Source organism: Morus notabilis, unplaced genomic scaffold (assembly GCF_000414095.1).
Source record: "Morus notabilis unplaced genomic scaffold, ASM41409v2 Scaffold1057, whole genome shotgun sequence".
NCBI lineage: Eukaryota > Viridiplantae > Streptophyta > Magnoliopsida > Rosales > Moraceae > Morus > Morus notabilis.
Window position 1 is genome coordinate 53,885 of NW_010357667.1, and position 11,544 is coordinate 65,428.

General features: G+C 32.8%; 1 protein-coding gene across 1 annotated transcript; it reads right to left on the minus strand.

Annotated features, from left to right (window-relative positions):
* Nucleotides 1-91: 91 nt before the first annotated feature.
* On the minus strand, nt 92-10,034 carry LOC21388567 (MACPF domain-containing protein CAD1). The gene is made up of 7 exons (XM_024172741.1): nt 10,012-10,034; nt 4,606-4,858; nt 3,330-3,568; nt 2,614-2,809; nt 2,179-2,362; nt 1,415-1,569; nt 92-992 (listed from the first exon to the last, which is right to left on the minus strand). The coding sequence occupies exons 1-7, from the start codon at nt 10,032-10,034 to the stop codon at nt 345-347; spliced, it is 1,698 nt and encodes a 565-aa protein (XP_024028509.1). The 3' UTR covers nt 92-344.
* Nucleotides 10,035-11,544: the final 1,510 nt, after the last annotated feature.

The window sequence follows — 11,544 nt, forward strand, 5'->3', positions numbered from 1 at the left end:
GACAGGAAAACAGGAAGCCTTCATCGCCAATTTTACCCGTAGAGATAAGTGTTTATCAGTCTAGAAACAGAGAATCATTGATGTATATATATAAACTAAGACAAATCTATTATTACTCAGAAGCATAATCTTGTTTTGTGATGAACAAATTATGTAAAATAAATTTTGTAAAGAAAAAAAAAAAAGACCTCTCAGACAAATAATGATTGTGACTAGCAACCGAGATGACTTCACAAGAAAAAAGAACAAAATGTACAAAACAAAATAACAGGGACAGGCTGTGCAAAGAATGCTCAACTAAATTCCTAGTGGGAAAGCCTAAAATTACAAAGCACAAAAGATGATCAATAATTCAGCAAGGAATATTTCACTCTCAATACAATCTTTCCCTTGTCTACTCCGAGCTTGGCACCCGTGACCAACCAATGACCTGGAATGTCCTGCGGACCCTTTAACATTTCCGTCATGTCTACAATTTTCGCTAATTTCCCGGTTTGGGTTGAGCTATCCTCCTTTTTATCGTCCGGGGTTCTGCTGTTTACATATGATGAAGAAGAGCCATCGGGCTTTTGCACGGAAGATGCGGTGGAAGGGTTGTGATCCCAAACAGACCGCCTTATTGTGCAACCTGGAACTTTGGAGAAGAGAAGTTTGAGGTGCAAGACATTTTTGGCGCCGAAATCCCAGACACCAAGTTGAGCTCCGGTGACAATATGAACACCTGAAAGGTCTCCTATGCAAGTATCTGTGTACTCTATTGGCGCAGTGCTTACATGGGAGAAGTTCTTCCACTTAATTGGTTCAAACCAACGGCTATCTTGCTCCTCTGGACCATGCCATCTAGGGGCACCGATGGCCACGTGAATGTCCCAGTGAGGTTGAAGGATTTTAGGAAGAGACACTAAATGCTGCAAATGTACGGAAAGCCGGTTTTGCTTGATGCCCTCAAGGCCAAGTCTAAGACCAGTGACAGGCTTGCGGCCTACAGTTACCTGTAAAAACATGGACAGTTTTTGACTTAGCTGAAACAATTATGGTTCAACCAAGAGGCTTGAGATACAGCAAAAGGTGATACATTCTTTGATGGAGAAAATCATGAAGGCTGAACATCTACGCTTTGTAGATTTGCACTTATTTATGAGTTCTGTAACGAGATAGCTTTGCAATTATCTATTTCCTAGGCATTATTAACTCCTAAATCTAAAATTGCGTACTATATGCTGTTGACTGTTGAGCTCTCAGTTCTTAGTTTGAGGTTTCCTTTTGTTTATAATTCCCCTTTTGCCACAGTAACATACTCCGAATTCCACACCACGCCATCCCCCCCCTCTCTCTCTCACACACACACGGACATGCAATGACAGTATGGTTAGTATTACTTGTATAAAAGGAGTCCTTAAACCATGAGAAATACCTGATCCGGGCTAACATAAAGCTTTGGACCCATCAAGCTGAACTGAAGAGATGAACACACGGGTTCCTTTCTCTGTAGATTATTCACCTCAGGGGCCCAAGCTCGTGCAATTTGAAAATCCAAGAAATACTGCAGATCTTCAATAGGTGGCTTGTCTGATTAAAACAATCACAATTGAATAAAAATGTCAGAAAATCATCTACAATAGCCAGAACACTACACTACATTGCAGTAGAAAGATCATTAAGAGGAAGTATACAAGACTAGAATATGCCAAGCACACAATATACTCATAAAGCAAAACATGTCAGGAGGATTTAAAAAAGGGCAAACTATTCAAGAATGAAAAATCAAAGTAGGTATTATTAAGGTTCGTTGAGTCTCAGTCAAATGTTTTAGTTTTCACCTATCAAGAAGGAAATATTCCAACGACAAGTTGAAATGAACAGTTTGGCAACAAAGGCTCCATCTAAATCAGCTCTGTGAAAAAAATGATCGTATATATACTTTTTTCTTTTAAACCCCATGTGGTAAAGCAACCAAGAAACATTATTTACTAGACGATAGTTGGTTGATCGATGAACATGATTGTTCATATATCAAGTTGACACTTTTCCCAGGGCAGCTAAAATCAACCAATTGTAAACCCCTAGAAAACCTCAGGTATGTAATATAGAATATAGGGGGCAAAAAAAAACATATTAGCATCATCATATGTGGACAATATGTATCTTCAGTAGAAGCAAATTATAAATTAATCTTACACTCCAAATATAAGTCAATTGCACGGGCTAAATGCTTTATTCCAGGTACTCCTTCAAGTAAAGAAACAATGGGAGTAAACGTCATGTTGATCACATCTGGTGCTAATCTTACTGTCTCTGCCCACTTGGCATGACTTTGCTCAAGATCATCCCCACCTCGTCTTCTAAAAATAACTGTTACACCCTGCAGCGGAAAATTGAATTCTGAATGGAAAGTAACTGTGTGAAAGCAGATATTTTTTTTCTTTACAGAAAAAGCTAAACAAAAACCTATTGATATCCTCAAAACTATTTCAAGAAAGAGGCAGATGATGCAATTAGCACGCAGAACTTAGAAAGTGATGAAAATTTGAGAAATTGAATAACTTATTAATATAAGATTTTGTTTTCTTCCGAAAGAAAAAAATTGATGTAAAATTGTACTGTCACCCGAACCTTATCTTTGTACTTTAAGGGGCCAGCGCTTGACTGGCTTGTGGAGTCCTGAAACCTATGATCACCCATGTCATTCACATAATTCTCAATGTCCATTGCTGACAAAGGAGATGACTGGTGTTGCCTGATGTAAACCACATCTCTTCCACCAATAGTTGCAGACGTAACAACATGAGTACCAAAATTTTCAATGAAACTGAAAAATAATATAGGAAAAAAAAAGTGGAAAATTTTTGTCAGCCCGTCCTCATTCATAGCAAATAAATTTACATATCAAAGACCGCTGAATTAGATCGCTGCTACAAGATAAAATAGGGAAACAAAGTCCATAATATGACGCTTGAACATGTTAAAATAAGAACTGCATTCAGGGGGGTGGTCTCCGCCATTTTCTGAGGTATATTTAGTTTGTCTTCTATAATCTATAGCCTTTTACTAGAATCTAAAAGTAAAAATATGTGCAGATAATACATCACAAACTACATTTTATATAGCAATACATACGAACTTGATATATTTATTATTTGGTATTTGGTGCTGTTAAAACATAGGTCCTCTTGGCGGTCTATTAGCTAACATAATAGCGCATCTTAACTTATTGAGAGATAGTATCCCACTAATTCAGTCAACATTAAATATCTCGTTTAAGGTATTAAGGTTCGAAAAGACATATTTCGCAGCCAACGTATTTTGAAACATGAATGAAAAATTCTCACCTTGCCAATGATGCAGGATCCCAAGTGTGCGGAACAGCATGCTTGACTTCTTCATGCAAGACTAAATTTTGCTTTTCTAGTTTAACTTTATACAGAGGAATTAGGTATCCAACCATTGCAAGTGATTTGGTAACTGCTGCATCAACTTGCCAAGAGCCGGTGAAATTGAACATGGAATTAAAGCTTCCAAGGGGAATAATGCCTGATATACCAGATCTCTTATTAAAGATTTCTGCCATCTGTCATTCAAACGCCAAAGGAATAAAGTCACAAAAATGTTGGTTCAACAATTAGGTAAAACAACGTGCAACATTTGCATTCCGATAGCAAAAGTCTGCAAGATAATAAAACTAGGACCGGGTGATACAAAGCACATGAACTTTTCAAAAACAGCAATGCCAGAAACTTTAGAAGACTTCATCAAGAATGCATCCTAATTTCTTTGATGCATTAGGTAGCTGAAACCAGATAGAATACAGATTTGCAAATTCAGCCTTATCTCTTCCTTCTCTACACAATTGCTTGTCTATCACCATTCTCATTTAGCCCCAATAGGGCTAATAAATCTACATCCCTATCGAATAAAACCTCAAAAGCATTTCCAAAAGACTTCTCCAAAAGACCAGGGCAAACAAAAATACTTACTAATTGTAATATCTCAACCTTTAAAAACGATACTAACAAACAATATCGACCAAAAGACCAGGGCAAACAAAAATACTTACTAATTGTAATATCTCAACCTTTGAAAACGATACTAACAAACAATATCGACCTTATAAAGCCCAAAACTTGGCCAGGACACACATTGAAACATATTGGGTACTCTCAAAGCGCATTCTTAAACTCCATTCTATCACCAAAGTTCATAGCCTATTTGTCTGAAACTAGTAAGTCGTACGGACTCAACAACTGAGGATCTAATATATAGTTTGTTTTACCATTTGGTATTCCTATTTCAACCTAGAGTATCAAAAGCAGAGACTTTCACAAAAACAATCAAGAAAAGAAACTGGCATAAAACATTGACAACAAAAAGACTACTAGTAAGTATATTAATCTCAAGAAGATAGTACTTTTCAGAATTTCTAATTAAGAATTAACGTTATCAAAGACCATTTAATCGACACAACAGCTTCTAGAAATAAGCGAGACATCAAACATCTTATCATCCGAAGTCGAAGCCTCGAAACGCAATAAAGAGAGCAAAAATTCCCCAATCAACATCACCAAATTATCTTGAAAATTCAATCTCGACAGAATCACAAGCAGTTACCACATGGAAGGAGCAAACGGGAACTCTCTCGGTTCTTGTTTCCTGCGGAGAGCAATCGATATCGACGGAGACATTCGGCAGAAGAAGACCGCCGGAGAGAGGGAGATCTCTGGTCCGAGCCTCGTCAATCTGCACAAGCCTGGAGCCATGAGCGCCTTTGCAGTAGAGAAGGCGAATATCGGAGGTGACGTCGAAGCCTCTTCCGAGAGCCTGGATTGAGTTGCAGAGCGCCGTCGGCAGAGCGGCCGACGACCTTCTCCATGGAAGAAGAAGAAGAAGAAGAAAACGCCAACAAGCTCAAATCAAATGCCTCCAGATTTCATTTCATTTCTTCGTTTTTTTTTTTTTTTTCGGCTCAAGAATCACAAATGTGGTTTTGTATCTCGTTTTTTTTTTATTTTTATTTTTTGGTTGTGTATTATTATTATGTATTTTTTATATTTTTTGTTTTTGGGTTTTAATTTGGCGTTGAATAGTGGAGTGGTGAAGCTTGGACTTTTTTTTTTTTTTAATAGTGGGGGGAGTTGTTGTCAATGTTTTGTTCTTGTTCTTGTTCTCTGAAAGGCAGCTTTTGACTGTAATAATGGCTAAAAACGCGTTGTTTATTTATTTTTTATTTCTATTTATTTATTTTCCGTGTGTTTATGCAATATGAAACGTTGAAAACTAGGGCGGATTCCAAGTTGACTGGTCTTCTCTGTGAATTTTGATCTTTTCCTTATTCCTGATATAATTTCCCTTTTTTTATCTATTGCTCTTTTCTTTTTCTTTTTTTTAAGTAAATTACACTGTTACATCTCAAATTATCGTCTTTAACATGAAAAACTCTAAATTTTTTTATTTTAAAAACTTACATCTAAATATTTCATAATAATAACAATTTAAGTTTAATACATGAGATTTATACGTGATATATTTTTAAAAATGATGATCTTTTTCTTTTAGGTGAGAATTTTGTATTTTAAACTGTCAATTTAATGGTATTTCTTAATTATTGTATCTCAATTGATACTAATTTAAAGTGCAATTATCAAATTTAAAAGTTCGGACTCGATTATGCAAGAAAACAATTTCTTTAAAATTTAAAGTGCAATTGTCAAATTTTTCTTAATAACGAGTTGCAACAAGGAGAAAAACCTCCACAGAAGTCCAACATTCCTTAATAAAGGAAGTCCAAGATCAATATTCTCTGAATCCTATGGGTTGGAAAAGATGGTCGAATCAAGACTAGTAATTCAAAGAAAATGATTGTTTAAAAAGATAAAGCAAATTCTATGTTTTTTTTTTTTTTTTAAATAGAAAATTCTATGTTAAATAACAAGCTGACATGCTTATGTGACAAAAAAAAAAAAAAAAAAAAAGCTGATATGCTGATTTTGTTAATTTCCAACGCAACAAGTAATTTCCAAGCAAGGAACTGCATATAGAGATACTCGCATCGACGTTTTCTATAATAATGATGTCGAAATCCTCAACACAAATGAGGGTAAAGATATTTTTATTCCTTCGAGTCTTCGAGAAATATTGATACTTTTCAACCAATATCTATAAAGTACGAATATATCTGCAAAATAGATTATCCATCGTTTTTTTGACACAAAAGAAAACTACATAAAAATAAATGAATAGCTACTTTAAAAGGAAAAGTTCAGAACTCACGTCTCTATTCTTTAATCCCCTCATGTCATGTGACAAGAATAATCTTATGATTCAATAAGATCATTTGAATTTAATTATATTGTATGTTTCTATTGTAATATAAAATATTGATAGAGTATATTTCAAATATATATATAATGAGAATATAAAGGAACAAAGAACTAAGCCAATGTTTCATAAATGTAATTTTTTTAAAAATTCTATATTGCTCTTATGATCAATGAATTACACATATATCCATTATGGGTGTGGTTTTAACAGTTATTCGAGTATTTATTGATCAATGAGTAGTATTATTTTAACTTTAAAATATTGATTTGACAATTGAAATAAATTAGATAATTGACCAAAAAAAATTTATAAAAATTAACTAAATTAGATTCATTGAATTTCTATATTTAATGGTAATCATTCAAAACTCATTTTTATATAAATATATTACATATAATTGTATTAACAAAAAATAAATTAATTTAAGTATTATTTAGTCCTTTCGCACATTTCTTTTTGTTTCGAAAAAGAAAAAATCATTCTCATAAAAAAAAAATCATAGAAAAAAGAAATAAGTTTCTTAGAAGCCTACTCCACCAAAAAAGCAAAAGCAAAACAACCAATAAGACTACATAGTTCAATAGATTTGCAGTGGTAATCTAGTAAAATACTCTGGCAATCAGTCACCAGCGGCGACCAGTGTTACTCTTTGATTTTGGTGATATAACCTAGTAGATTACTGATGATAATTTAATAATATATTACTCAAGTGATGCAGGCCAATTTCAGCAGAACACATTTTATTGACTTTTGAATGGTTCTCTTGAGTAGCAGAGTTCTACTCTTTTTTTTTTTTTTTTTTTGGTTGATAAAAAAAAAAAATTTTCCCATGCCAGATTCTCTTTGAATTATATTCATAAACATCAATCTCATATTTATTAGGATTATTGATTGTGTAGGAGTACATAACTATTGGTAACTTCTTAAATAAAGGTCACCACAGAATATTTATGTCTCTATTTTCTATCTGATAGTTTCCATATTATTCTTGCTCTCCCTACTAAGAGGGATTTTGAGCCATTGAAATTTGTGGTTGTTCAAATAACACTCGTACACTGTATGCATCAAGACTGTGATTAGATCGTCATTTAGGAGTAACATGAAGTTACCGTGGTTGATTCCAAACTAATAACAACAATAACAACAACAATAATAATAATAATAATAATAATAATAATAATAATAATTATTATTATTATTATTATTATTATTATTATTATTATTGTTGTTGTTATTGTTGTTATTAGTTTGGAATCAACCACGGTAACTTCATGTTACTCCTAAATGACGATCTAATCACAGTCTTGATGCATACAGTGTACGAGTGTTATTTGAACAACCACAAATTTCAATGGCTCAAAATCCCTCTTAGTAGGGAGAGCAAGAATAATATGGAAACTATCAGATAGAAAATAGAGACATAAATATTCTGTGGTGACCTTTATTTAAGAAGTTACCAATAGTTATGTACTCCTACACAATCAATAATCCTAATAAATATGAGATTGATGTTTATGAATATAATTCAAAGAGAATCTTTAGGAATGCCATAAAAAATATAATAATAATAATATTATTATTATTATTATTATTATTATTATTATTATTATAAGAAAAGAAGAAAAACCCTCGGAGCTCAATGAAAAATTCGTGGTATTTTTGTGCTTGCAATTAAAGGGCGGCCTTTCTATCTAATTTTACATTTAAACGGGTCAAAGAAGAATGCTAAAGGTGGCCAACCCCACCAATATGCATGCATTGTTTGCCTTAGGGGATATATTTTACCAAAGACCATATTCAATGTAAACGCTAATGTCAATTATATATTTAACATTAAAAAGTATGATACAGTATGTTATTTTTATTTTTGTTTCAATACATAATGTTATTTAAAATGTTAAATCTACTTTTTCTTATAATTATTAAGCTTTGAAAGTTGTAAAAGTAAATTTTATTTTTAAAATAATTAGAAAATGTAAAAGTCGCATGATTACAAGGAAAAAGTAAATATTTTAATCAATAATAATCAAATGCTAAATTTTTCATATACTATATTTAGTGAGAAATTTAATACAAAATATAGCATATTAGAAATTTGACAAAATAAATAGCATTGTATTGGAAAGTATTTTTTACACTTAAATATTATATTTATAATTGACACATTAATTAGCATGGCATTGGAGACAATTTCAAAGTTAAAAAGCTCCCTTTTTTATTTTTCGTTTTTAACTTCGTTGAACTAACAAAAGTACTATGTAATAAGTTGGAAAATATCTGACTAGTCAGATTCGCATAAGGCCATCAATTTGGAAAATAACTTAGAGTTGTCAGACTTTATTTTTCCCCCTTTGGCAACCATGTGGTCTGAAGTTTATGGACAGAATGAAATTTGTAAACATTTAGTATTTTTTTTATTATATTGTATATGTTATATCTAAATCTTGGATTAAGCTGAAGATTCTCAGTCCCATGTGATGATGGCCCGTTTTATTTTTTTTTTCCTTTTCTTTTATACATGAATATACATACATACATACATTCTATTAAAAAAAAGGGTACATACATATATATGGCACAGATTGGGTTTTTTACTTATTTACCTCTTAAGTTTGTACAGCCTTGTCCGATAAACTTTTAATTTTATTAAGTTGTCACCTCAACTTATAAATTTGTTGTAATATGCTTCATTTTATCCATAATTGTGTTAAATTAGTATCGAAAGAACATGTTCAATCAAAAATTTCAACATCATAATTCAAATGTAAAACAAATCTTTCAATTGTTCAAACAATAAATTTGAACAAATTTAGTATAATGGGGCACATTGCCACAACTTTGCAAGTTTAGGGAATTGAGTGTTAAAATTAAAATTTTTATAGAGTAATTTGTTAAACCACGACAAATTCAGCGCATAATTGTGTTAAAAACCCGTAGGGATTTAATTGGAACCTTGTTACACAGAAATGAAATCTTCCTTCGTTTTGTAATGTCTAAGTCTTGTAAAACTTTGTTATATTATCATAAATAATCAGTTTTACATAGATTTGACTGTTTACACATTCTCAGGCTAGGATCTCTCATTCTCAAAATGTCAAATTTAATAAACGCATATATGTCGCAAAAAGAGGGAATGAACTGAAAAAATAAATAGCACACAAGTAGGCCAACCAGTTAAGAAATTTTGACATGCATGCAAATACCCATTTTAATAATTAGCTCCTACTTAGTTTCATTACATAATGTGCAGGATTTTTCTCAAAAAACTATTTAATCGGGCGACGTTCGAGAAATGAAAGAATTAAACAATATATGCCATCTTCAAATGACTCTTTAAATTTTAGTTAAATTTTAACTAAAATAACTAATTTTAGCTAGTAATTTTTTATGAGTCACTCCCACCACACTTTTTATTTTAACTAAAGTCTCGTTCACTTTGCGGATTCGAATTTTCAATTTGAGTTGAGATGTGATATTTTCTGAGAGCTTTTCACTGTAGCAGAAAAAGTTAGATGTGACATTTTATGAGAACGTTTTAATGTAGAAACCTAAAACTGAAAACTCGAATCGGTGAAATGAACGAGGCCTAAATATATATTATTTTAATATTTATTGATTTTAAAATATAAAGAATTATTTTAGTTTCAGAAGTTATATTTCCAACGGCCATATTTCAACCTCTGTAAATAACATTACCTTATCTGCTCATGTTCACCCATCTAAATTTTATTTATCGACAACCTATATTATCAATAGTTATGGCTCGTGATCGGTAAGTCAATATGCTTTTGGAAGATGATTCCGACGATGAGTTTCATTTGTTAGCAATAACAATCATTGAAGAAGAAGAAACGGCGAACGAGGGTCGAACTTCACGTCATCGTGGTTCTATTCCAGACCACGCTGTTATTCAACGTGATAGAGTTCAGGGTAGTGACAGACTTTATCTTGATTATTTTGCTCAAACACTGACATTTGGTCCTCGTTTATTTCGGAGGAGGTTTCGAATGAATCGCGCACTTTTTTTTTTTCGCATTCAACATCCCGTGGAAGCTTATTATCCGTACTTTGTCAAAAAAAAAAGAAAGGGTGCTTGTGGAATTGTCGGTTTGTCATCTCTTCAAAAAATTTCAGCTGCTTTCAGGATGCTTGCTTATGGATTATCAGCAGATTCTGTAGATGAGTATGTGCGGATTGGCAAAAGCACTGCCATAGAGAGTCTTAAAAAACTTGTCAAAGCAATTACTGCAGTGTTTGGGGATGAGTATTTGAGATCTCCAAACAATTTAATGATGTTGCTAGATTGCTGAAGATTAATGGTGCTCGTGGAATTCCTGGAATGTTTGGAAGCATTTACTGTATGCATTGGAAGTGGAAGAATTGTCCTGTTGCATGGCAAGGTATGTATTCTGGTCACATCCATGAGCCAACAATTATTTTGGAAGCCGTGGCTTCATATGATCTTTGGATATGGCATGCATTCTTTGGATTACCAGGATCTCTTAATGAAAAAGCTACTAATTTTATTACACAATCGCATTACATGATTGTACTACAGCCAAGGTCAACCGTGCATTAGTGAAATTCGCAGTGCGTTCAGATGTGAAATGCTTGTGCTGATGAAAGTAATCGCAAATTCTTTGCCAATATTTCACAGATTTTTTTATCATTACCTTGTATTGCATCAACACTGGATGTTAAGCCATGCAGATACGAGAAGGCAGCCTTCTTCAACTGAAAAGTTGCGGGACCTTTGAGGTTTCTTGGTTGTGGTATCGGTTTGAGAAAGAATTTGAGATGGTAACGTGGATTAGCTAGGATTTTGATCTGTCAATAATTGATGGTTGATTTCTACATCTTCACGGAGAAGATTAGTTCATTTCGTCGATTCGAGTTTAGAATTCGAGTTTTGCTATAGTAAAAAGTTCTCAGAAATAATCATATTTAAATTTTTTATTACAGTAAAAAATTCTCACATAAAATCACATCTCAACTCAAATTAAAAACTCGAATCAACAAACTGAACAGGCCAATCTTTTTCATAATCCGTAAACAGATAAAATAACAATAAAGAGAGAGAGATGGATAGTGCTTTCGGAAGAAGACAAAATTGAGAAATGACCGTTAGGGACATTAAGTTGATTAATTGGTGTAATTTTGAAGATGAAAAAAAAAACCCGTTCAGAGTGCATTTATTAATACGGTTGAGGGAATACAATAATGTAAAAA

Bases quoted from the DNA above. Each gene is read 5' to 3' on its own strand.
- LOC21388567 (XM_024172741.1), bottom strand. From the start codon at position 10,034: ATGGGTGAACATGAGCAGATAAG. The intron at 3,569-4,605 runs GTAACTGCTTGT...TTTGAATGACAG, and splicing joins CCGTTTGCTCCTTCCATGTG to ATGGCAGAAATCTTTAATAA. The intron at 2,363-2,613 runs GTTCGGGTGACA...TTTCCGCTGCAG, and splicing joins CCTTAAAGTACAAAGATAAG to GGTGTAACAGTTATTTTTAG.